Source organism: Anabas testudineus, chromosome 6 (genome assembly GCF_900324465.2).
Source record: "Anabas testudineus chromosome 6, fAnaTes1.2, whole genome shotgun sequence".
Classification (NCBI taxonomy): domain Eukaryota; kingdom Metazoa; phylum Chordata; class Actinopteri; order Anabantiformes; family Anabantidae; genus Anabas; species Anabas testudineus.
In genome coordinates, this window is record NC_046615.1 from 16,218,406 (window position 1) to 16,246,054 (window position 27,649).

The following is a 27,649-nucleotide window of genomic DNA, read 5'->3' on the forward strand; positions in this document are numbered from 1 at the left end:
TGTCTCCAGATTAATGTGGGCTGCACAGCTGAGAGCTCCTCTGCCCACCCGGTGCGTCTTGAGTTCTCGAGAGACTTTGGTGCCACATGGCACCTTCTTGTACCTCTGTGTGCTGGTGGGCCCCAACCCTCGTCACTGTGCTCCACGGAGCTCCACCCTGCAAGCATCTATTTCCCTGGTACAACTCAGGGCTGGAGGAGGGAAGTTATTCACTTCGGCAAACTTCGTCTCTGTGGGTAAGTACTAGATACATCATGTACAGAAGATAAGTAAACAAATACAAGAGGGAAAGCTTTGAACAAACTTTTTATATGCTTACACAATAGCATCTGCTTATTTCTGTGTCACTAATCCTCTGATGTTTGTATTTTCACCTCTTTTAGATCAGTGAGGTTCCGCTGGTATCAGGGTTTCTTCTCAACTGGTTCTGCTCCTCCAACATGGGCTCTAGACAACATCTACATTGGCCCACAGTGTCAGGACATGTGTAATGGCCATGGGACTTGTGTCGGCGGCAGCCACTGTGTGTGTGACCCTGGCTACTCAGGGCCTGATTGTTCTGTGCCTGACACCCCCAACCCTGACTTCCTCAAGGAAGACTTTGAAGGTATACAACTGAACTTCTACTGCCACAATATTGAAATTGTGCACCATGTTATCGCTGTTATTCTGTAATAATCAGTCAGTGAAGGCAATGTGAGTGAATAATATTTTGCTGGCACCTTTTATACTACAATAAGATCTATTATGACTTGAGCGTTCCTGTTTTGTTAATACAGTATATGATGCCTTCATGACTGTATAGATACTGTTTTGTTGGTTTTTATCTATGTTTGTGTACATATTTGGTTTGGTAGGGGGAGCGGTAGATACTGAACATTTCAGACAACTGAGTGGTGGTAAACCATCAAGGAAGTGTGGTATCATGTCGAGTGGGAACCACCTGTTCTTCAGTGAGGATGGCCTGCGCATGTTGGTCACCAATGACATGGATCTCTCAAATGCCAGGTATAGCTACTCAGAAAACACAAACTCAGAAAAGCTCTAACCAATTGTCCAAAATCGGTTTTCTTTTTGTTGCTGAATTTGCAGTTTTCAGTAATATGTCAATGACTGTACTCGTCAGGTTTGTTCAGTTCTTTCTACGTCTTGGCTGTGGTAAGGCTGCTCCAGACCCACGCTCCCAACCAGTTTTGCTGCAGTACTCTGTGGACGGAGGTCTTTCATGGGGACTGCTCCAGGAATTTCTCTTCAGCAACAGCAGCAATCAGGCTCGACTTGTGGCCCTGGAGATCCCATTGCGTGCCCGCACGCCTTCAACACGACTCCGCTGGTGGCAACCCTCTGAGAATGGACATTTTTACAGCCCATGGGTCATTGACCAGGTACAGTAAGTGAGAATAAATCCAGGAACCCATCCATCCATCAGTCTTTTCAGGAATTTAAAGCAGGGCTTCATCCATCCAAATCCATTTAATTTCCAATCTCATTTTTGCCTTTTTTTTCTATTATCAATGCAAACGTTTATCTTAAATATTACCTAGGTGGTGGTAGGTGGCAGCGCTAGTGGCTGGGGACCTCTGGAAGATGATTTTTCCTCAATTGATGGTCGCTCATGGCTCCTTCACCCTGGAGGAACTCGAATGCCTGTTTGTGGCTCTGATGGACCTGCTTTTGCATTCATAGAGAAGTCCAACACTCGCTATGCTGTTACAACTGACATCAGTTTGGGTCAAGATGCCTTTATCCAGTTTGACTTTTCTGCCTCCTGCTCTGTCACCAACTCCTGCTACTGTAAGCAAGAACAAATCTGAATAAAACATAATTGTTGTTACATGTAAAAGTGATACAACAAAATAGGATGAATAAAAGGATGTTCAATACACTACGGATCTATTTCACTTCTTTCTCTGCAGCTGTGGAGTTGGAGTATTCTCTGGATCTGGGTCTGACCTGGCAGCCTGTGGTCAGAGACTGTCTGCCTACAAGCCCTGACTGCTCTTCCTACACTCTGCAGAGGCTGCTGGTTTCTGACACATACAATAAGTGGGGCCGTGTCACTCTGCCTGTCCCATCATATGCCAGGTCAGCACTGCCCTGTGTGCCTGTGTACAAACCTGTGTAGTTTAAAACATATCTAGATTGTGCAGTGCTCTAGTTTAAAAAAAAAAAGAAAGTGGCCTTTATATAACAACTCATGCACAAACACAGTTAGGCTGCATCACAAATCTTTAAGTCAAATGTGGGGTTTACACTTTAGTTTCTCGGTTTATAATTTATTTTAACTTCTGTTTATCTGTGACTTAAATTTATGTCTTAAGGTCTCCTGCAACACGGTTCCGTTGGTTCCAGCAGGCTCCCTTTGACAAACAGCAGACCTGGGCTCTGGATAACCTCTACATTGGAGATGGCTGCCCTGATATGTGCTCTGGACACGGCCGCTGTCAACAAAGCTCCTGTGTGTAAGTAATGGCAGCTGCATTCGCCAAAGTGTCTTAAAATAGCCGTTTCAAAGTCAGCTGCTAGTACAGAGCAGTAAGACATAAAAGTTAAATACTGGGAATTATATTGTTTGGGCCATTTTCATGATGATGTAATACAATTTATCTTTTTATTATGATATTCAGCTCAATAAACTAAGTAACTATAAATGTATTGCCAATGGATTTGATCCTGATCCATTGTCCTCCCCAGGTGTGACCCAGAGTGGGGTGGTGAGTACTGTGATGAGCCTGTGGTTCCTCTGCCCTCCCAGCTGAAGGACAGCTTCAGTCGAGCTCCCTCGCTCAGCCACTGGCACGTACTCACTGGTGGGAAACTCAGCACTGTGTGCGGAGCTGTGGCCTCAGGGGCTGCTCTGCACTTCAGTGGGGTAAGGATCAAACATTATTATTTCAGGTTCAAACTTTTACCCAATATATCAAAATACACTTAATAATAACGTTAAATACACTTAAAAGTTAGTTTCATTTATCAGGTCATTTTCATAAAAAAAATAAAAATTCCATAAAAGAGCATTAAATGAAGACTTCTGGATTTACTTTTGAAAGGATGAAACAAAGGGAAGTAGAATGAAAGAGAATCAAATATGGTACACAGGCATCAGTCCATTATATACCGACAGAACCTATACAAAATTTTCACGTCTGTGCACAGGGTTGTAGCCGGCAGCTGGTGACAGTGGACCTAAACCTGACTAATGCTGAGTTCATCCAGTTCTACTTCATGTACGGCTGTATGATCCCACCGAGCAATCGTAACCAGGGTGTGCTTCTGGAGTACAGTTTGAATGGAGGGATCAACTGGCACCTACTGACAGAGATCTTTTATGATCTGTACACTAAGCCTGGGTGAGGCTTTTCTTTTGTTTGTTTGTTTGTTGGACTTCCTGCACATATCAGAGAGAAGAATGTAGCAGGACAACTGACCTTGTTCGTTTTTGTCTGCGTTTAGATTTGTGAATGTGCTGCTGCCCCCCCCCTGCTCGTCAGGAAGGAGTGCGGGTACGCTGGTGGCAGCCACAGCATGAAGGAGCAGACCACAGTGACTGGGCATTGGATAATGTCCTTATTGCAGGCTCAGATCCACGAGCACAGATCTCTGACACATTTGGAGGCGTGGCACTACCCAACCATGAGAGATCTCCTGCTGATGGGACTTCAGGGGAGAATAGGTTCACTGAGCGAGCAGGAGGAAACACCCATCGGTAAAACACAATTCAACTAGGGCTCTACAATAGATTCATGTCAGAAATGTCCAGTTTAGGGGTTTTTTAAGTTTCTAATCTTTGCAGATCTACTTCAATGTCTCTCTTTCAATGTTTGTTCTCAGTGAGCAATCACTGGTTGTTCTCAGAGGACTGCTCAGTGCAGCGTTTCTGCAGCTCTCCTGATGGGGTGATGGTGTGTGGAAATGCTGATGGGAGAGAGGTGTATGCTGTCACTCACGATATTATCCCTAGCAAAGGCTGGGTTATGCAGTTTAAGGTAACTAAATAAGTATTATACACAATCCATATACATGACATTCTTTACTATCAGTTTTTTTAAATTTGAAAAGTCACTCTCTTATAAAATATGTCATATATCATCAAAAATAAGATTGCTGTAGGCTGTAGTGTGCCAGAACGCCATGCAGATCGACAAGTTCATATCCAGTACTCCGTGGACTTCGGCGTGACGTGGAAGTACCTGGTGCCGCAGTGTTTGCCTGCTGACCCTCGCTGTGGAGGTCAGGTGTCGCAGCCATCAGTCTTCTTCCCTGCTGAAGGTTGGAAGAGGGCAGTCTATCCCCTGCCTGACAGCCTCGCTGACTCGTAAGTGACCCTTAGATCAGAATTTTGTCATCCTATAATGACTCAAGCCATTGTCACTTAAATCATGAAAATGTTATGGGTGATATTTGTCTAACCTATCCTGTCTGTTGCTTAGCTCTGTGCGATTCAGGTTTTACCAGCAGCACTCAGACATTCAGTGGGGTGTGGAGAACTTTTACATTGGGCCAGCATGTGACAGCCACTGTGGAGGACATGGAGACTGTTTGGATCAGCGCTGTCTCTGTGATCCAGGATTTACAGGACCAAACTGCTATGCCAGCGCTGCTCTAAGGGTAGAGCTGTTTTCACATATGTCCTTGATTTAAAAACAGATTAGAAAAGAATATCTATAACTGTTTGACATGATCTTTTTACTGCAGGCATCACTAAAGGAGCGTTTTGATTGGGAAGGGGCTGCAGGCCCTCAGTGGCAGGTGTTGGAGGGTGGTAGGCCTTGTACAGACTGCGGTGTGTTGGTAGAGGGGACAGCATTATACTTTGGAGGAGCTGATGCCAGACAGGCCGTCACTGCTGATCTGGATCTTCGAGGAGCCAAGTCAGTACTCAAATTCTGCCGGGTGTTCAAACATTTTGTGCCTATATGTATTTTTAAACATTACGCTACTTGAGGGTGCTTTAAGAGCAGCATGTTTTTGCATAGGTTTGTGGAGTACTGGGCCAGGATCGGAAGTGAAGACAACATGACCATGTGCCACCGACCAACTTGTCGTAAAGAGGGAGTGCTACTGGATTACTCTACTGATGGAGGTGGACTAACAACGTGCTTAAAATATCACATTGTGGTTTTTCCCTTTTTTGACTTTATTTTTTCAGTTCTTTTGCTGATTCTGTTGATATTGTTTCCTCAGGAGTGTCATGGACACTGCTGCACGAAATGGATTATATGAAGTATGTGTCAGTGAGGAGAGACTATATTGTTCTCCCAGAAAAAGCTCTGACCAATGCCACTCGCCTGCGCTGGTGGCAGCCATTTACTATTTCCTCTGGCCTGGCCACTCCCAGCCTGGAAAGAGCCCAATGGGCCATAGACAACATCTTGGTCGGGGGGTCAGACATAAATCCATCGACTCTGCTTGACACCTTTGATGATGGTGAGTTTGTATGTTTTCTGATTTAGAAACCAGAGACATTTCACCTACCATAACAGCTCAATTAAAAGTCTGGAAATCACTTGGACTGTCCTTCCTCTTGTGGTTTGTTTGTTTGCCTTTCACCAGAGGGCGTTTCTCATGAGGAAAGCTGGAGCTTCTACCCGAATGCTGTGCGCACAGCTGGCTTCTGTGGAAACCCCTCATTTCACCTGTACTGGCCAAACAAGAACCAAGACAATACACATAACATCCTGGCCACTCGAGAACTGATTGTGCAGCCGGGATACATTCTACAATTCAAGGTACAATGCTGGCAGTGAGCCATGTACTGTAGCTTAATTAACAACAGTGATTTGTTTTGCAAAGTGTGAAGTTGGTTCTTAACAACCCCCTTTGTTGCAGATTGTTGTCGGGTGTGAGGCAGACACCTGTGAAGACCAGCATTCTGTCCTGCTGCAGTACAGGAAGGATGCAAGGTTAGAACAACAACAAGAGATGTGCATGCATGGTGGTAAACCCATAAATCACATTCACCTAGATCAGGTGGTGCCATGAAACTTTACTCTGCATCCACTATTTAGAGATGATTATCAATTTAGGACTGCTACTGGTTTTATTGATACAGTAGAATGAATTTTATATGGACGGTTTTTAGCTCATCGTGTCCCCCTCAGGTCTGATTCATGGCAGCTGGTACAGTCAGAGTGCCTCCCCTCCTCAGTCAACAATGTAGGCTGCTCTCCCTTCCAGTTTCATGAATCCACAATCTACAGTCCAGTCAACAGCTCAACATGGACAAGGGTCACTGTCCAGCTACCAGACCATGTCTCCTCAGGGTAGGACATTTTACAGATGAACACATGGAGACACTGGTGAATAAAGTCGTATTTTAAAAAATATAAATATTTTGTTGTATATTTCCAGGGCTACTCAGTTCCGCTGGATTCAAAAAGAGGGCACAGGAGAGCGGCACAGCTGGGGAGTGGACCATGTTTACATTGGAGAAGCTTGCCCGGGGCTCTGCAGTGGCCACGGCTATTGTACGAGTGGAGTGGTCTGCATCTGTGATGAAGGACACCATGGTGGGCCACAAACAGCATATTATCTTCCAACTCCTAATTGTGCACATGCTTCCTCATCTTTTATACTGTTAAAATTGAGTTATTTTGCGAACTAAAATGATGTACGTGAAAAAGGAAAAAGTAAATACTTTTGTCTCTCACAAGTGACCTTTCATTGCTAATGCTGTTATTTTCCATACATGTGTGTGCAAAAGACACCAATGCAGAATTTATTCCCTTAGTTTCATCATCTCCCCTCTGTGTTCTCTCACTTGAACAGCTGACGACTGCTCCCTCTCCAGCAGTGACCTGCCCAGCTCCATCAAGGACAACTTTGAGTCAGGCAGTGTGTCTCAAGAGAGCTGGCAGCTCATCCAGGGTGGTGGAGTAGGCAGTGGCTGTGGGCAGCTGTCACCACACGCCCACGGCGATTCACTCTACTTTAATGGCTGTAAGATGAGGCAGGCCGTTACCAAACCCCTGGACCTCACTAGAGCCAGGTACAGGTACTACGAAATACACAAAACAAACGAGGCTCCTTGGTATCAACTTTTCATATCTTCACTCTGTAACATTTTCTTCTTTCCCTTTCTTTCTCCTCCCCTGTAGTAAGATCATGTTTGTGCTGCAGATTGGCAGTGTAGCACAGACAGACAGCTGTAACATAGCTCTGGATCAGGCTGACACAGTAGACCGAGCAGTGCTGCTGCAGTACAGCGTCAACAATGGAGTCAGCTGGCATGTAATTGCCCAGCACCAGCCCAAAGACTTCATAAAGGCCCAGAGAGTCTCCTACAACATACCACTGTGAGTGACACAGTGGTCTAAGCAAACCTTTTCTATTGGCTATTATACATGTACATTTATTAGAAGATGGATGTTTGTAACAGTGTGCTAAATCTCACTAGGCTGGTTTGATGCATTTTAACCACTGACACACATGAACTGACCAATATTTTTCCATGGTTTCTCCAGAGAGGCAAGGGTTAAAGGGGTGATGCTGCGGTGGTGGCAGCCACGCCACAGCGGTGCAGGACATGACCAGTGGGCACTGGACCATGTGGAAGTAGTTCTGTGAGTACCCAATTGCCATCCTGCCACTGGCCCCCCAGATTGGCCCCCAACAGTGCCCCGATCTGCCCCTGCCTCTACCTCTGCCTCCCATCTGCTCCACACAAACACAGTCATACAGTATAAGTATAAAAATACTGTAAACACATCTATATGTGTGCTGCTTACCACCTACAACAACCAGTTGCTTTAAATGCTCAGCATGGCATCTAACGTCAGGCAAGCAGAGTATAGGAACTAGTGCTGTGTGCTTTGCTGTGAAGGGTTCTGTTTGTGGACGGCTGTTCTGTGTAAAACAGATCATTCCTGCAGTCACATCATGATACTTGATCAGTGTCTTGCAGAACCCATCAATGTCACAGATATACAGTCTTACAATGTTTTGAAGTATGTCATGTACATAAAGTACAAATCTGTGTTGAATCGATGTTATATACTATATAACAAAGGCAAACTTTGAGGGTGGTTTCATAAATATGAAAGCGTGTTACATTACATTACATAAAAAACTCCTGTGGTTGGTTTTAATAATAAAACTGATACAAAATTCTAAGTTTGATTTAAACTTACTGACACCACGCTCTGATCAAGTGTTCTGTTTTTTCCAATTTACATTTTATTGCATCATTAACGTTTCCTCCAAGTCCAACAAACAATCTGCAGGACACTGACCATGTCATGAACCTGATCTATACTCAGCGAGCGTATTCTTAAGGCGACAGTATCATAAAGCATTTTGAATGCATTTTCTGCATGTTGCTGTGGGTATCAGAGCAATGTTCCCTCCAACGTGGGCGCTGATTGTTCATTTAGATGTGTACCCAATGCATTTCAAATGCTGCATAAAACATGTGAGGCACTCTGATATTTCATGTACCAGTTGCACACTCACACACACACACTTAAACACACACTTATGCCTAACCTGAGCTGTCCCTGGTCAACATGGCCGTGACCTGTCCCACTCCCTCCCTCCCTCGCACTCGCACGGTTTTCAACAGTGTCTGCTGAAAAATGTGACCGTGAGCCTCACACTTTGCTCTGTTGTTTATTTCTCTCTGTTTGCCACTCGTCCATTCCTTCACACCTTCTTCCTCTCATCTCTACACATGCTCAATCTTTTCTTTTGCCCTTTATCCCTTTCCTCCCTGCTGCTAAATGTCACTGATCTGCTTGTGCGACATCACATCCTACCTGACTTCCTCCTCCTTTTCCTTGCATTCTTCCTTCCTTCTGTCTTTCCTCAAGACCTCTTCTTTCCTCTCTCCATGTCAATCTATGGATTACTGCTGTATATCTTGCTTTCTGTCTTTATTTCTCTCTTTCCCTTCTTGTATCATCCAACCACTCTTCTGCTCTCCATTCTTCTTTCATTGTCTTGGCCTTCCTACTCACTTTCACTTCTTCTTCCCTGAACTTCTATCTCTCCTCTTTACTCCCTTTTCTTCACTTTGGGCCCCTGCCTCCCCAGGCCGGGGCTCCTACCCCCCCAGACCTTTCTGCGAGACAGCAGTCCCCTCCTCCTGCCTCTCCTCTCTCGCGCTCTAACCTCTGCTCTCTTCTGTATTCTGCTCCCTCTGGCATGGCTGTAGTGTCAGGTAAGTTCTCCGCCTCTTCCTGAATGCAGCCCGCTCCCTCCACACCTCCTCCCAACCCGCTCTTATCCCTGTTACACTGCGTACACCCTCACTCAATCTCACTGACACACCTAGCTGTCTCTCCTCATTATCACCATGGCCATCTCCATGTCCTCACCTTAGCTAGGAGCTCTGGGCAGGTCAACAAGCAGGCCAGCTGCTCACAGTGTCCAGGTGAAGGCTCAGTGACAAACTAACCCAACTCAACACCAGCTCTCAGCAGAGGAAACGTACCAGCATCCACAATAAAACTAGTTTGATCTGGCATTGCGTCTCATAATGTTTCACCACAATGTCGCCAGATGAGAACATATTCTCACTTCACTCTGAATTAGATTCAGCACAATATTTTCATTTAAATGAAAAAATGTGTACATACAAATGTCGGCGGTACTGTGCTTGTGTGTATATGTGTGATGTAATCCATCACTATACCTGTTTTTGTTTGTTTTATTACTGCTAGCTCTTCTACTACAAACTGCTGTAGTGTTTTAGTCTGCTTTAGTCATAGCTGCTAATCTACAGTCGACTCGTACAATTCAACAATCCTACTTGAAAATGAATGGTTTTGGGTGCTAACCCTCTATCTTATTCAAGCACTAAAAGGCTTTTCTACCACCATTAAATGCAATTCAAGTCATCTTGCACCATAAACAACAAATAATGGCAGAGAGTTTCATCTGACTAACCTCCTCCATCTAACTCCTTGCATGGCTTTATGGATCAACTTTCGAGACATCTCTCCATCCACTTTTTCCACTCATGGTTGTCTGAAGACAACAACATGACTCTGAGCCAGGAGCACCCTCCTCACTGCCTTCTCATTTCTGATGAAAAGTCAGAAACACCCACACACACTATGAAACACGCAGTTTTCCAGCCATCCTGCCCATCAGCCTTGCTTCCACCTTCACGGCATCAACCATCACAAACAAACACACACCCCTACCCCTTCCCAACCCCTCCTGAAACCCCCACCCCCCACCCCCCACCCCCACCCCCCCGCTTCGCAGAGGCCCCTGCCTGCCCTGGCTGCACTCCTGGCTCACTGGCACCACCCTGCTGGATGGAAGAGGCAATGAACAGGCTAAGCAAGAGCAATCTTCTGAAGCTTTTCTCTATGTCTCTAGCTTCAAAACCACCCTTCTCAACTCACTACCCTGCACCTTTATGCATTGGTTTAGTTACTTTCCATTTCTCCCAGTGATGGCTGTTATCTCTGGCCTCAAACACTCAGTGTCAGAGTTTCCCCTTAGTTTCTGTGGTAGTATGTTTGTAGATTCTGTGTCTCGTGTCTTGTCCTGTGACATTTGGTCTGCCATTGGGTACATGTAGCTAGATCTGCCACCATATTCACAGTCTAGCTGCCTCTCATTTGTGCAGAACATAAACAGATCCAGTTGTGTAGAGTAGCAGCATCCATTCTCTGAGCCATGAGAGTCATACAGCTGTTGAGTGTTTGAGGTTATGCCTGAAACATGAGTGAAGCATGAACCTGTATGTGAGAGTACAGAAACGACACTCCACCATTTGTGTGTTTGCGTGCATGGATTAAATTGTGTAGATGGGAAAAGGGTGGATCTTCATTGCCCTGTTTCAGTCACTAATGTTCACACACTTTTCTTTTCCTTTTTCACTGTCTCTGTATTCTTGCAGTACCCGTAAACAAAACTACATGATGAACTTTGCCAGACAGACCGGCATGCGTCACTACTACAGTCGCAAGAGGCGGGCTCTGCGACAGCGTGCCTAAAGCTCACAGGATGGGATTTGCCCTCTGACCTGCCAATCACACAGCGACCTGCAACGCACATCCTTTTACTTCTGACAACATATCGCCCTGTCGTTTCCCATCCACCCGTGGACTCCAGTCAGCCTCAGATTTCCCTCATCCATCTCTGCCCACCCTCTGCCAGAAACATGGCCCATCTAATCAGTTTACGCCAGCCACTCAAGGCCTTCCCAACCTCACAGGTCGGCAGGAATGAATCTCAGCAATTTAGTTTACTTTTTTCCATGGACAGTCGGGGTTTCTAGTTGTTTTCTAATTCTTGCTGTGGTTCCTCTAATTCCTGTTCCCACCTGTGATGTCTCTCCTGCCGGCTTAACTCCCCATCACTCCTCTCCCTTTTCTCATCCTCGTTTTCCTACCACACTGTGAAATTGAGAGATAATATAATGGAGAGTCGCCTCCCAGTTCCGCAGAGCCGCCGGAAGGAGGACCACCACTCTGCCGACAACTCGTATGCCAGGAGAACGACCACGACGATACGTAACGTTAAGAGGACTAGCGGTGATGAAGAATTTCAAAATAGACAAAAAAAAAAAAAAAAAGAGTTCTGTGTTCTTGCTGTTCTGTGTGTCTGTGGGTTCTTTTTGTGATGAGTTGACTGTGGTGTTCTGTTCATTTGTTTATTTTCTACTAATTCATATGCTTTTTCCAGGGAGGGGGGGGGAAGTGCTGGGTTCTGTTTCCTTTTCTTTGGTTATCTGGAATGGATGTGGGATGAGCATAAAAAGCCTTGTCTCCAAGGCAGGAAGGAAAGAACAATTTGCACGATGGGGGAAAAGAGAAAATACGAGAAAAAATTAAAGACTCATTTTCGTTGTTTTTTTTTAATCATTTTTTTATATATGTTGGTTCCCGAAAATACAGATATTTATGGTAAATGGTTCTTCACGTAACCTATTTAAGATGCACTGTGTGTGAACTCTGTATGTTATTTTTTAGTGTTAAGTTATTAGGCAGTCGAGTCAGGCTCTCGTACTGCATCATATCCCCTCTTCCTTCTCTACCCTCTTCTCTTGTGCTGTTTCCCCCCTTTCCCCCTCTGCTGATTTCTGATACCTGGAGGTGAGGCTCTATTAGTGTTGTTTTTGGAAATCTGTGTAATATGGACCCTCTGCCCTCAGTGTAACTCCAGTATAGCAATCTCCTGTATATATATATGTATATCCACTATGGGGAGACCCAGCAGCCTTATAAAAGGGAAATAAAGAACTGTCCAAACCTCATACTGTACATGTTGCTTCACCTGCTCTTTCAGTATTAAAAAATAAGCCTGATATTTGTCTGCTGTTTACTTTTGTTACTGTCCGCAAGTCTCACTTTCTAACATCCCTTCCCTGTCTGTGGCTCTCAGCTCCGACCCCACTGCATCCTGCCAATATAAATCATGGTGTATGTGAGCAAAAGAGCATGCTATAATGTCTGATTCAAATATTTATTTGTAGGTAAAGTTGGTAAAAACAGGGGTTGTTACTCATTGTAAAACATGTTGAAATTGTCATCTTGGTGCACACCTCAGTGTTGTCCGACTGGGCATTCACCATTTTTCTGCAGACCTTCATTACTTTATGCAGCTCTGCTCCCTTGCTCTTAACCTATAAGCATCATACCACCTTGACGTAAACGTTTAAAGATGCTTGTAACAAAGAATTCACCAGTTTCCAGCCATCAGTGCTGCAGTCATAAATGTCACACTGATCGACAGGGAGGTTGCTGAGATGCCTGGGCAGGAGTTACAGTATGGCCAATCACAACAGGTGTAACTCATGGTGTAGACTGTTCCTTTGAAGTGGGAGCCGTGCACCCGGATGCAATCTTTCTCCGCCATGCAGCCCCTGGCAGACAGGGCACTGTAGTTGCCGTAACGACCATCTGCCTTGAAACACAACTCATGAGGAGGGCACTCGGTCACAATAAACTCAAACCACTTCTCCTTCTCCATGAGGGGGCGGTAGAAGCAGAGCAGGTTGCCGCAAAGCAACGAGGGGAAAAGGTGGAACCACAACACAGCAACATACAGGAGCTGCAACATGTTCTGCCTGCATGGAAAGGAAATCACAAAATGTAAAGAGTACATCAACAATTTAGTATCAACTTTACAATGCATTTTGACCCTTCCTGGCTTCAACAAAGGATTAGATGGATATTTTAAATACCGTTTGTAAGGCAAACATTCCTACACATTTGTTTTTACCAGCTGACATGAAGTCTCAACACCTGGGTAATTATCTCAGACTTGAAGTACCAGAGTGACAAAAGCTTGTAGCTCTCACCTGTGAGTAAGACACTGACATATATAACAAATGGCATGCTTTACTGCCTGGTGTTTCATGTCTTCCTCATTTCAAGAGAAATGACACTAGGTGACTGATGTTTCTAAGCACTGCACAGGTGTTAATGATTTCTATTGACTGTTAACCTCAGCATGTTTAAGGTTGCAATTGGAAAAAATTACAATTTCAGCATTCAGCTTTAAGGGGGAAAAAGTAGTATTATAAAACTCACCTAAGATTTTAAAATTGAAATCAAACGGGAAAACTCTTCTGATGATCAAATTTTTCCCACTAACTTCAGATCTTCCTGCACAGGCCCCACCCTCCAACACACCTGTTTGTAATGTCTGTACAGACCAACTACGCCAAATGACAGCTTAATCATGGTGTTTTTATTAACGTGAATCAGCAACCGTACAATAATACCAGCATTTTCTCTTGAAATATACCAGGAGGTGGCTAACTAGTCCACTGTTTTCTCTCTGGAGCGAAAACGTAACTACACAAATCACTGATGATTCACACATTCATCTAGCACAGATCCTTGTCAGCACAGATTAAACATTGACCTTTTGGAGACCCAGATGAGTGTCTGGCCTCTCTCAAGTCTTCTACAAGTAGTCCTATGATGCACTAGTGGGTAATGCAGTGATCCTTGATGATGTGTTGTCCTTACATGAATCCCAATGCTCTGGGCTCATCACCAGTGGCTTTTTCAGGTCGGCATCAGACTTTGCCCACTCGTTACAATTGTCTTTGCAGCAGCAGGTGTGGGTGACGTTGTATTTGACTCCTCGATAAGAGATCATTTCGTGGGAACCGCAGAGCTCCCCGTCCAAGCATCCTTGAGCAGACAGGATGTGGACTGGGCCGTAGTGGCCTCTGGAGCTGGAACAGTGCTGATTAGGCAAACAGTGACTGGTGATGTTGTGGCAGGATTTGCTTTTGTTCTGCAGAGGACAGTAGTAACATGACAGACTGTGTGGAGCGGGGGCTGGGAAGACCAGATCTGCAGCCAACAGGATGGAGGTCAAGAACCAGCATAGTCCCAGCAGACGCACATCCAGTCTAATAGGAATGATACAGATTAGAGATGTGCTTTCATGTGATACTAACATTCATCAGTCACTGGTTTTCTGTGTATTATTGTTGTAGATGATTTCTTTACCTGTTTTCTCTTTGAGATCCCATTTTGTGTTGGTAAAGATCCCCACAACATGTGAAGACGTGTTAACCTGAGGAACCTCCAAACACCAGCAAAGCTGATTACCAACCAGAAACAGGTGTGTCTCTGAAGCTATTTGAGCTCAATTCATAAAGAGGTTTAGACATATACACACAAAACATGACACACATAGCTTTGCGATTTTAATTTTTGCATTAATTGCTGATAAATAACATGTTTGCCTTGACCTTTAAATGATGTTGTACAGTACAGTCTTAAAGCAGAAAACAGGATCACAGTTCCATCTACTGTCCAGTGCTCTGTACTGCAAGTCATGAAAGCAAGAAGTGCAGTTTGATGTGTAGGATTAATTGTTGTATTTATCCAGAGCAAGAACTCTTCCTCTAATTCGAATTATTTTCTTATTTCTTTTCATGTTCCATATCCAGATGAAAAAGAGACTCATTTTGATTGATACTGTGTCAAGAAAAATAAAAGTTTGATAGTGGGAATTTCTATTAACACCCATGTTTGTCTGTATAATGTATTTTATTATTAAAGATGTAGTGCTGTGCTTACAGCCAGCTCCTCTTCCTCAGACAGAAATGTCTTCATGAAACCAAAATAAAATGGTTCTTACCACTGTCACTACACATCCAGTTAGTATAACTAGTACAAAGAGGAACAGTAGTACATAGTAACCAGGAAATCTTTCTTTTTCCTCCTTCATACACAACCTCTGACACATTCACCGCAGTGCTCTGGTTGTCATTTCTACTAAAAAAAAAAAACATTTGAAGACTCATAATGATGATAAAGAGTCAAGTAAAGCACAGTTTTCTTTGGGTTTTTATAATCTAGGATTCAGCGTCTCTGTCCTGTCCTGTGTGTGTGTGTGTGTGTGTGTGTGTGTGTGTGTGTATAAAAGTGCATAAAATGAACTAACAAGGAAGCGGAAGGCAGTAAAAGAAATGTCTGATTAAACATCTGAAACATTCCTCAACTATACCCACCTCCGAGGTCAATTCATCTTATCGTAGCTGTCATAAGTGGGACACAGTTACAGAAACACTGTGCTCTCATACCTCCCCAACCTGTTCAATCACATTCCTGGATGAGGAGTGGATGTTACGCTGTCTGTCAGTTCATTTCTAGTGAACATACTGTGTGTTTGTTACATTTTGACAACACTTTTTTATTCCATCGCTGTCTAGTTTTATACTAAGGTTGTTAAATTCACAGCTTGTGAATCTAACCAAAACATACACATAGATATGTAGTTTTCTGTTTCCTCCAGCAGAGGCAATGTTGTGGTAGGCTGTCGGACGGGGAAGAGAGAGGGCACAGTGCACACAGTTGGACACATTTCCACATCTCGCTCAGGTGTAACTCGCTGAGCATGGCTTCGGTGAAGGATTTACCTTGTTGATGCAGGATAGGATATCAACAGAGCCTTCATGGTAAGTTAAACACTATTTTAATGCTTTCAAAAAGATCAGTTTTGGAACTAATGTTAATATGTAAAGTGTAAATATGCTGGTTGCAGTTAGTCTGAGACCAGTATCTTCAGTACCTGGGTTTTACATTTAACTGAACATTATTTTAGTTTCAGTTACCATACTGTAGGTGAAACCCATTTAAATTTACAATAACTGTGGTTTTGAAAGCAGCTGGTGTTTGACTTTAACAGAGTTGTGCTGCAGACTGAGTGCCGCGCTCTGGTAGATTTCCTGTTAAGATTTGAAAGGTTGTTAATTATTAGACCAACGTAAACCCTCAGATTCAGTTAGACTCCATTCCTTCAACATCCAGATGGTCCTGCCTCCAGTAAGTGTCATTCACTAATATAATGTAATTAATTCAATGTTTAATTTTCCCTTTGTGTGTGTGTCTGTCGTATGTGTCTGTAATGCCACATAGTTTTTCCATTTGTTGCCTGCTATGAAGTAAGGGTGTGCTGACAATTTGAAACACTACCGTGTTTAAATGAGGACTAGATGTGATGGATCCTCCTGCAAGGAAAAGTGAAACACTCCACAGTGAAGATGCAAGCGTCACTGACCTCCCCATGCCTCTGAGAGATGATCTCCCAACAACGCATATTTACGAGGACATTCAGCATTGTTCTGAAAGTAATGAAACACACCTGGATGAGAGCAGCTTTTCCGCGCTCAGACTCAGGCTCCCTAGTGACTGTTTGCCGGGTAGACGGGGCCGGTCACCCCCTCCTGTTCCCTCCAGGGTGCGAGTACCCCGTGGCAACATCACAAGGTTGTTCTCCTGTGACATCACCAAGCATGCTCACAAACTGGATCGATCCAGGACAGAAGTAGACAATCATGTGAGTATGTGACACAAATAAAATGTCATTACCCAAATTTAAATGATCAAAATCATCAGAGTGTGAGGTTTGCCTTTTTCTTTTTAAATCAGGATCCATGGACCATTGCACTGATAGACACTCCTCAAGGCAGCACCAAGAGGATGGCTTCTTTCAGTGCTGCAACCTCCAAGTACGAGAACAATTCAAAGTTGTTGGCCACATATACTATTTACAGTAGCTAATTTATCAACATTTTAAAATCATGTCATCTAAATGGGATAAATATAAACTGTATTTAATTAGGTTTATGTTTTCTTCAAAATATCTGCTATGTGATAAAATATAACATATGATGAAACAAAACCAGTTACAGGACCTTAAATGTCCTGATTCAAACCTGATTTCAGGTTTAATTCTCTTAAACAAAAAGTGTTTCTGTACTTTAAGTGAAATGTCATAAATCAATGTCAAGCACAAAGTGAAAATATTAAGTATATTTGTCATCATAACTTTCACATTTGCAACCGGTTTCTCTTCTCAACCGCCTCTGACAGGCTGATGTCACGGTACAAACACACTGACAGTGTCCATAACTCAGGTGTTGTGTGGAGCCGGGTGCTTTATATCCATTCTGCCCTGCTGCAGCAGGTGGAGGTGACTGTCAGTGTGGCCACTGAGTGGGACAATAACCAAATCCCCCTCCCCACCACAGGTAAGAGACAGCATGTCTTTACTAGTCTCCTACCCTCAGTTATGTGGAGTACTGTAACTGTAAATGTTGTATTCTTATTAATCATTTAAAATCCTCAGTTACACTGTTTACTAGAAAACAACTATTTGAGAATATAACAAAAAACAATGACAGTGCTATATTTCATCTACACTCAGGAAAAACAAATGTTAATTCATAATACACAGGGTACTGCTGTAGCACAGTAAATAACCATCATAATTGTACTGCACAAAGTATTATCAGGACATACATATGTTTGTGTGTTGATTATGTCTCGTTATAATTTAAAATCAGAAAATATCAATTAGGAAAATAATGGCTATGAATATATGGTAGACTCTGTGTTGTTTGTGGTAACGCGCCCTGGTTGTCATGCACTCCAGTATCTTGCTTAAATCTGAAGTGTGTGAAATCTGAACCCTGAATCTTTTCTGCAGTGAACAGGACAGTTAAGAGTCTGATTGATGAAATCTTACAACTACTGGACCTCAGTCCTGCCACAAGTGGGGATTATGTTTTAAAACTCTGTGACTCTGAGGAGTATCTCCAAAAGTAAGTCACACACCTGAAAGTTTTTAATAATTTGATAATTTAAAGTTTTAAACTTTAAATGATCCACATGCTATGATGACCCAGTGTATGATGCAAACATGTGCCATATCTCTCTGTAGTGAAGAGCTGCTGGGAATGTACGAGAAGATCCAGATCTACTTCAAGTTGAAGCTAGTCGTCCCCCTCCGACTGCTCCATGTGAACAGCCTCAAACACTCTTTAGCCAGAGACGTAAGTCTGTTCAAACTCCTTTTGTTCCCACTTACAGTATAGATCATTCACCAAGAAGGAGTGGCATGTTATCAGTGTTAAAATGCACTCACCTGGGCCTGGCCCCCGGCCAACGTCTTATCATACAGCTGTAAAAACCTCCACCCAAAATTCTTGACTTTGTTCTATTTAAACATACGTAACTTCACGGAAGGAACTGATCAGTCCACAGACTTATTTAACTTTAAGAAAAGTCCAATTGAAATAGTAATTTAACGAGGCTCTGTGCTCTACATATTAAAGCACAGTCATTCAACATGCACTTTACTGTGCAACAATGCACAGTAAAGTGCTACAACCTAGCAAAGCAATCAATATTTCAACTTCTGTTCCTTCTCTAAGAGTGAAGATGACAGGAGCCCATGCCACCTGTTCCAGTTGCTGCGTCCAGTCTGTGTCTTCAGCACCAGCAAGTAAGATATTGAGCAGCTCTGCATCACATATCCTGCATCCGTCTTTGTAAAATGTTATCAGTGGCAATGATTGCTCAACATCAAATGGTGTCTGTAAAAATAAAATGTATACTGTAGGGGAGGTAGAGTGACTTTGCTGCTCTGTACCACTGTGTCTTATTGTGTGTTTAACTTCTTCTCCCCTCTCAGGTTGAGCCTGCAGAATGTGCTTGACGGCTACAACAGAGAGCTGACGGAGCTGATGAGAAGTCAGGTCAGTAATGTAAAGTGTCTCGCAGAGATCTCTCTCACGCGTCCATCAGTATTTAATTCTAATTCTCGTCGTGTCTGCAGTCATGGATGAATATAAACGTGCTTGGCAACCACGCTCGCACCATCAGCAATCTTCTGTGCGGGGTTTCATGTCAAGAGGTGGAGGATGCCATCGGCCGGCTTAATAGAACCAATCCCATGCCTCTGGTAGGATATGAAGTGCATTAGTGTTACTTTTGATGTGCTACATATGTATGTATGCAGCGTGGAAGAACAACACTTTGTCTTTTCACCATCAACAACTAACAAGTTGTATTTCTCATTCACAGAGCCAGGAAGAAAAGTTTGAGTGTGAAAGTGGTGAGTAGCTGCCACTCGACAATAATGACTCTGCTTATGAAGCAGCGACTGCAGAATTGTTAATTCTTTTACTCATAAATGCTAAATGACATCTTCATGTGTCATGTGTTTATGACGTGATGTTTATTCTCCGTACTCTAGCGCTGATGATGCTCAACGAGGCGCTGCTAAAAGTGCTGCAGATGTTTTTTGACAACTTCCTGTCAGACTTCAGGGGTCAGGAGTTGACCCGCAAACTGGAAACATGCCTGATTGATTACAACAACGACATCTTACAATTCAACATCTCTGCTCTCTACAATCTACAGGTCACCTGGATTACCCTGTATGTGCACATGTCATGGTCTCACACACACACACACACACACACACACACACGTGCAATTACATGTGTACACAAACAGAATTCTTAACCATGTTCTTGACTTTTTTGCTCTCTTTCCTCTCTGTGGTTTTTAGTTATGAGTCATTCTCTTTCACCTGTGAATTGACATATGGAGGAGTAAAGATCGGCCCCACTGGCTTTTCTGAAAACATCAGCACCACCTTGTCACATGGAAACAAGATCCAGTTTAGCCGAATGTAAGCTCAAAATATGGTAGATTCTCATGGAATAAATGTCTTGAATGAACTTTTCCCTTTCCTTGTTTGCACAGGTATTGTGTGAACAAGATCGGATTAGTGCTAGTTCACACAGTTCACACAATATTACATGTACTGAGCTGATGTGTGTTCATGAATGTCTGCAACAGTTCTGTTGTAATATAAATCAAGAAATTATTTTAAAAAACTGAGATAACAATGAGCATATTAACGACTGTAGATGTCTGCTTTTGATTTTAGGATGGTGTTCCCTGTTCCAGTAAATGAGCTGCCATATGAAAGCATGCTAACGTTTCAGCTGAAGGGCTCTAAGAAGGGAAAGGGCCAGGAGCTATTAGGCTGGGCTGTTCTACCTCTTTACAGCAACAAGTATGTCGTCCACCTTCACAGGCCTCATAACATCTTTACAACAGAGCATTGTTGGCGGTCTGCTGACTTTCTTATGCTTTTTGGTTTTTAGGGCTCTGGTAATGGGGACAGTCCTGCTCAGTTTGTCTACACTGGCCGCGATGCCCGTCCCTCCGTCCCCTGCCCTGTTTGACAGCCACACACAAGCCACTGGGGTCATATTGCAGGTCAGTTACACAGAACAAGTCTTCTTCTGTTTACCAGCACAGGGATTAATCATATCATTGTTCCCCAGCTTGAGTTTCAACATGATTTTGAATGGACATATCAGAGGCCCATCGCACTGCCGGGTTCAGCCACATTCTCTCCGCCTTGTGAGGAATTGCAAAAGAAACTGCTGGAGGTCTCTAGAAAACACTGCCTCTGCCTGTGAGTAGATAATAACCATCAACATACTATGAACTACTGGACAAGTATTTGTGCAGTGAGTTTGAGTTTCATATTTTTTTCTACATTTCTAATACAAATGGTGATGTGTATTATTTGCTTTCTGCTTTTACATCTTTGCTTCTCAATAACCTTTCCCTTTGCAGTCTAACAGACTGTGATAAGGCATTCCTCTGGGAAAAACGTTACTCTGCTGACAAAGGAAGTACTTTCCTCCACCTGCTGCTGGGTGCAGCCCCCCACTGGCGACCTGAAATCCTGACAGAAATCTATACGATCGCAGAGAACTGGCTCATCCACCTACCTGAGGAGGCCCTGTTCCTGCTCAGTGAAAGGTACATGGTTAATTGTATTCACACAGAGAAATACGGACACAGGAACTGCCAATAAATATAGTTTAACAGCAAACATATGGAGAAGGTTTTGATGTTTGTCATCTACAGCCTCTTAGCTCAGTTCCAACTACAGTGACTACAACAAAATAACAGGGCAATGATATCAGCTCAACATACTGTTTAATTTACTACAAGTATTGTTAATCAAAGATTGCTATTTGTGGAACTGGAAATAATACTAAACATCCAACAGCATCTAAAAAGACTTCCGAAGAATGATGAAGATTGAAATATAGTAGTAGCACTAGTAGACATGTAATATGGTTTTGTAGTGACAGTACAGTTAAAGGCACAAAACACTTTTGTCATAAAGGATTTAAAAATTTTGTTTAGATAAATCATATGGTTCCTCCCAAATCAGGATGTATAGACCAGATTTTGAGGACAATTACGCGATATGTAGTGGCGACCATGACAACTGTTTCAGGGAAGTTATTAGTAGTAAGTTTATTTTAAGATGTAACTAATTTTACTACATCACCTTGTTTAATGACCAAGCTTACTACCATTCCTTGACTCCTCTCATGCCGTCTCTGTGCCTGTGCTATCGGTGTGGACTATAACAGAAAGTGCCCCTTTCATAAGACAAACAGACCAGTAACATACTTACATTACATCTGTGATCACAACCATAATTTCAGTTTCCATCTTGTTTGGTGACTTTTCCCACATTTTGTTTAGTTTCCATGATCAGACTGTGCGGAGGATTGCAGTTCAGTACTTTGAACAGATACCAGATGGAGAGCTAGAGATGTTTCTGCCACAGCTGGTTCAGGTGAGAACACTGACACACTAAAAACACCTACCTAAAACAACCCTACTGCATCATATTATTATGAGTTGAGATTTTAAATATAAGAAAAGACGACACGCTTTGTAGTTTCCTCAGCAGTTTAGTGTTCTCCAATCAGTCATTGTGTCCTGCAGGCGCTGACGAGTGAGTGGGAGTTGGATGGACCTCTGGTGATGCTGCTGCTGGAGAGATCGCTGAAGAACATACGAATCGCCCATCAGCTCTACTGGTGAGCAACAGATCAGATATCTAACATCTAGTGCTTGCAGTTTCATTCACCTGAAAATGTTGAATCATTCAGTAGTATAGTATCAGTTTGCTAAAGAGAACATTTCATTTGTCGCTGGTAATATTAGAGTAAATATAAGGTAACACACAGTATCTTTACTTTATTTGTTTAGTGTGAGTTTCATGCAGTGTTTTATTTGTTGTCAGGCTGCTGGAGGATGCCTCCAGTGAACCCTACTACCAGAACTGGTACAGTAAGATCCGGGCTGCCCTGTGGCACTGCTGTGGCCGAGCACTGAGGCAGGACCTGGAGCGTGAAACCCATCTGGTGTCTGTGCTCGTACAGGTGGCGGTGAGGGTTCGCACGGCTGACAAGTCTCGACGTAAGGTCTGTAAACAGATCTGTCATCTATTAACGTACTCAGTCACTTAAGTTACGACATTAACCGTCCTGCATTTTATTATTTCACCCTATTTGTCTGCAGAATGTTTTGAACACAGAAAAACTGATGATCAATGACTTCTTTGAAAACGGAGACAGTTGTTGTCTACCACTGGATCCTGCAGTACATGTAATGGCAGTGGACATGGATGTAAGAATGTTACACAACAAACACCTTTATCATTCTTCTCTGTCTATCTAATATACACACACGACTGCATTGTCTCTTTGTGGTATGTTATTTACAGGCCTGTAAGTTCTACAACTCCAACACGGCTCCTCTGGGGATCTCGTTCGTCTGTACTGACCCTCTGGCCAAGAACGTCAGCATCATCTGCAAGGTTGGTAATAACATGGCCCTTTATTGATCTAGGTTGTCCTATTGCTTGTTCCCTTGTAGGGGAATCAAATACCATCTTGCACATACTGCTAGAGACAAAAGGACAATTGTGAACAAACAGAAAGCTTTTTAGTAAACTTCTTTTTTTACTCAGTTGTCTGTGTTGTTCAGACAGGAGATAGCCTGCGTCAGGACATGCTGGTACTTCAGATAGTCCGCGCGATGAACACCGTGTGGCTCCAGGCGGGACTCGACTTGCAAATGATCACCTACAGTTGTCTTTCTACCGGCAGCGATCGAGGTCAGTTTAATGTATTTGTTGTGTTGTTATATGAAATGCGAACAGCCTGCCTTTCCTACATATCTGTGACTGTAAATAAAGTTTGTTTTTTGTTTTTCAGGCCTGGTGGAGGTTGTTCCAGATGCAGTGACTCTGGGGAAGATTCACCAGGAGTGGGGTCTCAGTGGGACCCTTCGTGAAGATACATTGGAGAAATGGTTCCACATGTGGAACAAAACTAAGGACGACTATGAGGAGGTTAAGATTACAGCACAACTTACACAGATGCTTGACCATACATGTTACACACTGAAACAAACCCCCATGTGATATTCTCCCGCTGTATATGCACAGGCTGTGATGAACTTCATCCACTCATGTGCAGGGTGGTGTGTGGCCACCTTTATCCTGGGAATCTGTGACCGCCACAATGACAACATCATGTTAAAACCCAGCGGACACATGTTCCACATCGACTTTGGCAAGATTATGGGCAACGCACAGAAGTTTGGAAGCTTTAAAAGGCAAGTCATTATAATGCACATAGTGGTTTTTGCACTGACATAGCAGAGAGGTACAGAATGTATAAAGTTAAAAACCTCCCCAACTGTTTTTTGCAATCATAGAGACCGGTCACCGTTCATCTTTACATCAGAGATGCAACACTTCATCACAGGTGGGGGGCAGAAGCCTCAGCGCCTGCATCGCTTTGTAGAGCTCTGCTGTGAGGCTTACAACATAATCAGAAAGCGCTCTGCACTGATCCTCAGCATGCTGGAGCTGGTAAGACCTTAACCGAAGATAATATTGTATTTTATACTGTATCTAACACCTCATGGTGTGAACGTTGTTTTACAGATGCTACATGCAGGAATGCCAGAACTTAAAGACGCTAATGACCTGCAGTATGTCCAGAACAACCTCAGACCTCATGACACAGACCTGGAAGCCACATCCTACTTCACAAAGTAATTTAATGTGCAAACTCACACACATATATAAGCACAGTCTGTCTTTCAAATTAAACGAATAATTAAAAATATAGCTTATAACTCTGCAGCTGTATTATTCTGATGGTTGTGTGTCTTTGTACCTCTTGTAATGTAGGAAAATCAAGGAGAGCATGGACTGTTTTGCAGTCAAGTTTAACTTCTTGACACATAATATGGCTCAAGGTAGAAAACAATCTCTAACCCTGGAAGGCATCCCCGCTTCCAGAACTAACATCCAAGAAGCTGTCATCGAGGGATACACCGGTAAAGGAAAAGATTTGGTGAGGCAGCACATTGCTCTTTGTGCTTTGGTAATTCATACAGAAAATGTGGGACTGCAAGTTAATTTTTAGAACAAAATATCACGGAGTGATTTCCCTTGAGGCTCCACGAAGCCTAATACAAAGGAGGAGCTGATGAAACAGCTGGAAATGACAGAAGGTTGACACATATTTGGTGTAAGGGGAAGAACCCCTGGTACTGTCCAGATCATGTGTATGAGAGTGAGAGTGAGCGACAGTTTACTGTCACTTAAGGCCACAGCAGTTCTGCCTTTCCCTCACTCTCGAGAATCAAGTAGGAGCATAATGGTGTTTATTGAAATTTCAATGCACTTTGATCAGAATAAGCTTCCTGTGTCAGGTTAAAGTCTTCAGTGGCAGAGTAGAGCACCTTCCTGTCAAGGCAGAACCAGAGATATGTCCCCTGTTTTCTGGTGTTACAGTAGTGGTAATAAAGGAATGGAAACTGTGGAATGGAAACTCTTTGTGTTAGTAGGACTTGCTTTGTCAGTAGTATTTACACACACAAATCTATCTTTACAAATAACATACATTTTAATTCAATTGCATTTTAATTGAAGAGTTTTATGCAGTTTTATGCAGCTTCTTTTATTCGGGATAGCAACCGTCTTATTAATTGAGAACAAGTGAAACAATTGAAATAATTTGTTCTGTCTCATTTGCAGCGCTATAAACTGAAAGTAACCATTGATGATGGGGTTCTGACCAGTGAGAAGACATTTGGACAGTTTGACCTGATCCACAAGCAGCTACAGAAATACTTCATTGAATCTATGCTGCCTCAGTGAGTGGAGAGAAAACACACACTTCACACACACTGCGACTGTTTCAGATTTTAGTAATGGTGTTATTCTGAATGAATCACAATAACTGAAGGCACATGCTCACTCGTTCTCCCTCAAAGGTTCCCTAGCTGGTATCAGATGTCGTTCACCGCAGACAGTAAGATGTCTAGGCTGAATAAATACCTGAAGGACCTGTTTGAGGGACCGTGCAAGGGGGTAAGCCTCTCGTCTCATGTTTTCTGTCCCTTGTGCACCTGCTGTCAGTGATCTATTGTTTAATCTAGCTCGGAACTTGAAAACCAATCTTTCTCTGTCACCTGCAGAATGAATTTGTGTGCAGCTTGTTCCTGGATGGCCCCAGCATAGGCCAAGGAAGTGTGGTGAAGGGTAATTTTCATTTCTTAAATAATAAATGGGTGGATAAAAATAATTGCAAAATTTTAAGTGGCTGGCTCTGCGTTATGTCATGAGGAAACTCCAAAGATAGTTCATTTACAAGACATGTTATTATTTCCTGGCACTGATTCACCGATGATCTATTTCAGGTGCCGGCCCTCAGATCCAGCTGTACATTTCTTACTCTAACTTTAAGCTTTCAGTTTTGGTGAAACACCTGAAAAACATTGTGAGTTTCCTCTACTCTGATCATTGCATCATTTGGAGCATTAAACAATTGGAATCTATTCGTTGTTAAACGGGTTCTCTCTCAAAAACAGTTTATGGTGGTTGCTCCTCTTTTCAACAGAAACTTGCAAACGGCTCTAACCCAGATGCCTACGTGGTCACACATCTGAGACCGGACCCTCAGCAACAGTACAAGAGGAAGACAAAGGTGGTCCGCAATAATGACAACCCAACCTTCAATGAACTGGTACGTGACCACCTCTATATGTAGACATGATGTTTTTTAGAAGAAGATTTTGGTAAAGAAAACTGAACAGTTTGACAAATGAAACGTCTGCCTCTTGTTCACAGCTGGAGTACAAGTTTGTCCCACTGTTGTATGGGATGGTGCTAGAAGTGACAGTGAAGAGCAAGAAGACTTTTGTGGCTGCCACCAACGTTAAACTGGAAAACGAGCTGCTTGGCCAGGAGAAATGGTTTCCCCTGGGAAATTGTGCAATCTGACCTCATTGCTGCACTGTATGCCTGCTGCCAGCAGGGGGTGCAGCCACACTGAGGGACTGTTAAACTAAGACATATTCACCTGGAGGAAGTCACTGTGCACTGTGTCATTTATACTTTTTGAACAGATGCAACTAACCTCATGCTAGAGCTCAATACTGGCAGTGGATGGAGCGTTTGGATGAAGTTACAAAGCTGAGTAAAAGACTCAGGGATTGTTTACTCTGTGATGCATCATTTACCTCATAAGTTAACTTTTAAATGTTGATCATATGAAGGATGTTTGCTAAATAAGTTTATATGTAGCCTTGGTGATTAATGAAGAAAAGAAACTATGACTTGCACTTTTGCACTTAAAACGTTTTTCTTTGTTGTGAGACGAAAGGTGGCCTTGTAATTATGTGTGGTCAAGATTAAGCAGGAGGTGATGCAGGCTACCTGTTACCTGAGTGTGTTTCTCCCTTCGGGCTCTGTCAACTGCATGTCCTTGAACAGTTGAATTAGAGGTGGGAGGCAGGAGGGTGAGGAAGGGAAGAGATGGGTGAGTGAGAGAGTGTGAGCAGGATGGCAACTCTGCATTTCTGTCCTGAGGCACGGGGTTAACACTCTCCCCCTCAATCCATCCTTTGTCACATCCGTCAGTGACATTGAACAGAATTATCCCGGAAAAACACGTCCACTCTTTCTAAGCAAAGCAGACTCCCACGTTACCTTAGCGCCATCCTCCTGCTAACAGGCCCGTTGACCCTTACACTCCTCCATCTCATTCACAGGATTCAGTGGTGAACGAGGATAGAAATAGACATTCCCAGCACTGGATTTAGCTCAGTAATGTATACCTCTGTGAATATTAATATATTACTTCCTGCTGGGTCCCTCACAGGGAGGTAGACTTGGAAGAAAATACTGTTTATGGATGTGATTCCTGGCATCACTCAGTTTCAGCCTTAATAGAATTGTGTCTATTGTTTTAGAGTAGATGATTAAACGAAAAAGAAAACTGTGTCTTGTGGATGGGAAAGATCTTATGTGAGCTGAACCTTGCATCAATTATTAATTCTGTAATAAGAATCTAATATGTTACTCCAGGGATTTCACTTCTTGAGTGATTCTTCCAGAGCTATTCTTTGTGTCTTATTCACACTGCTGAAACCTTCCAGTCTTTTCCTCTGCTGCACACTGTGCATGCAGCAGGAATAAAATAGCTATTTTCTGACAATAAAACTGGTATTTATGTCTGAGG

At 43.1% G+C, this 27,649-nt stretch overlaps 3 protein-coding genes across 4 annotated transcripts in view; 2 read left to right on the top strand and 1 right to left on the bottom strand.

Moving 5' to 3' along the window:
* reln (reelin) overlaps nucleotides 1–12,238 on the top strand; it is an 82,615-nt gene extending 70,377 nt beyond the window's left edge. The window contains 26 exon segments of the mRNA XM_026365754.1: nucleotides 10–236; nucleotides 384–607; nucleotides 858–1,008; nucleotides 1,127–1,385; nucleotides 1,545–1,794; nucleotides 1,917–2,085; nucleotides 2,322–2,462; nucleotides 2,695–2,872; nucleotides 3,157–3,350; nucleotides 3,454–3,472; nucleotides 3,474–3,673; nucleotides 3,794–3,986; nucleotides 4,101–4,315; nucleotides 4,431–4,608; nucleotides 4,696–4,871; nucleotides 4,977–5,083; nucleotides 5,185–5,427; nucleotides 5,554–5,729; nucleotides 5,830–5,903; nucleotides 6,102–6,263; nucleotides 6,352–6,509; nucleotides 6,769–6,988; nucleotides 7,098–7,295; nucleotides 7,464–7,562; nucleotides 9,152–9,157; nucleotides 10,853–12,238. Of these exon segments, the coding sequence (XP_026221539.1) occupies nucleotides 10–236; nucleotides 384–607; nucleotides 858–1,008; nucleotides 1,127–1,385; nucleotides 1,545–1,794; nucleotides 1,917–2,085; nucleotides 2,322–2,462; nucleotides 2,695–2,872; nucleotides 3,157–3,350; nucleotides 3,454–3,472; nucleotides 3,474–3,673; nucleotides 3,794–3,986; nucleotides 4,101–4,315; nucleotides 4,431–4,608; nucleotides 4,696–4,871; nucleotides 4,977–5,083; nucleotides 5,185–5,427; nucleotides 5,554–5,729; nucleotides 5,830–5,903; nucleotides 6,102–6,263; nucleotides 6,352–6,509; nucleotides 6,769–6,988; nucleotides 7,098–7,295; nucleotides 7,464–7,562; nucleotides 9,152–9,157; nucleotides 10,853–10,949 (4,314 nt within the window). The 3' untranslated portion in view covers nucleotides 10,950–12,238.
* Nucleotides 12,239–12,432: 194 nt separating this feature from the next.
* On the bottom strand, nucleotides 12,433–14,526 carry LOC113166150 (protein Bouncer-like). Its single transcript, XM_026366118.1, has 3 exons — nucleotides 14,427–14,526; nucleotides 13,935–14,326; nucleotides 12,433–13,024 (listed from the first exon to the last, which is right to left on the bottom strand). The coding sequence occupies exons 1-3, from the start codon at nucleotides 14,447–14,449 to the stop codon at nucleotides 12,894–12,896; spliced, it is 546 nt and encodes a 181-aa protein (XP_026221903.1). The 5' UTR covers nucleotides 14,450–14,526; the 3' UTR covers nucleotides 12,433–12,893.
* Nucleotides 14,527–15,542: 1,016 nt separating this feature from the next.
* pik3c2g (phosphatidylinositol-4-phosphate 3-kinase catalytic subunit type 2 gamma) lies at nucleotides 15,543–27,646 on the top strand. Of its 2 annotated transcripts, none has more exons than XM_026366092.1 (33): nucleotides 15,543–15,883; nucleotides 16,344–16,764; nucleotides 16,857–16,936; nucleotides 17,301–17,458; nucleotides 17,917–18,031; nucleotides 18,151–18,262; nucleotides 18,644–18,714; nucleotides 18,904–18,967; nucleotides 19,048–19,173; nucleotides 19,296–19,326; nucleotides 19,468–19,651; nucleotides 19,786–19,908; nucleotides 20,170–20,298; nucleotides 20,390–20,504; nucleotides 20,573–20,706; nucleotides 20,871–21,059; nucleotides 21,801–21,894; nucleotides 22,047–22,141; nucleotides 22,348–22,528; nucleotides 22,626–22,733; nucleotides 22,831–22,923; nucleotides 23,094–23,223; nucleotides 23,324–23,460; nucleotides 23,557–23,726; nucleotides 23,829–23,985; nucleotides 24,061–24,170; nucleotides 24,310–24,475; nucleotides 25,162–25,280; nucleotides 25,401–25,497; nucleotides 25,605–25,668; nucleotides 25,827–25,906; nucleotides 26,027–26,152; nucleotides 26,257–27,646. In XM_026366092.1, the coding sequence occupies exons 2-33, from the start codon at nucleotides 16,426–16,428 to the stop codon at nucleotides 26,407–26,409; spliced, it is 4,050 nt and encodes a 1,349-aa protein (XP_026221877.1). In that variant the 5' UTR covers nucleotides 15,543–15,883; nucleotides 16,344–16,425; the 3' UTR covers nucleotides 26,410–27,646. The 2 variants fall into 2 exon arrangements, with proteins under 2 accessions (XP_026221877.1, XP_026221878.1); XM_026366093.1 differs by having other exon boundaries at nucleotides 16,371–16,764; nucleotides 26,257–26,409.
* The last annotated feature ends 3 nt before the right edge of the window (nucleotides 27,647–27,649 follow it).

Excerpts from the sequence above, each read along its gene's own strand:
- LOC113166150 (XM_026366118.1), bottom strand. The coding sequence starts at position 14,449 with ATGGGATCTCAAAGAGAAAACAG. Across the intron at positions 14,327-14,426 it reads GGATCTCAAAGAGAAAACAG|ACTGGATGTGCGTCTGCTGG; the intron begins GTAAAGAAATCA and ends CATTCCTATTAG. Across the intron at positions 13,025-13,934 it reads CCCAGAGCATTGGGATTCAT|GCAGAACATGTTGCAGCTCC; the intron begins GTAAGGACAACA and ends CTTTCCATGCAG.
- pik3c2g (XM_026366092.1), top strand. The coding sequence starts at position 16,426 with ATGGATCCTCCTGCAAGGAAAAGTGAAACACTCCACAGTGAAGATGCA. Across the intron at positions 20,299-20,389 it reads CTACCTCTTTACAGCAACAA|GGCTCTGGTAATGGGGACAG; the intron begins GTATGTCGTCCA and ends TTTGGTTTTTAG. Across the intron at positions 24,171-24,309 it reads GCCACATCCTACTTCACAAA|GAAAATCAAGGAGAGCATGG; the intron begins GTAATTTAATGT and ends CTTGTAATGTAG.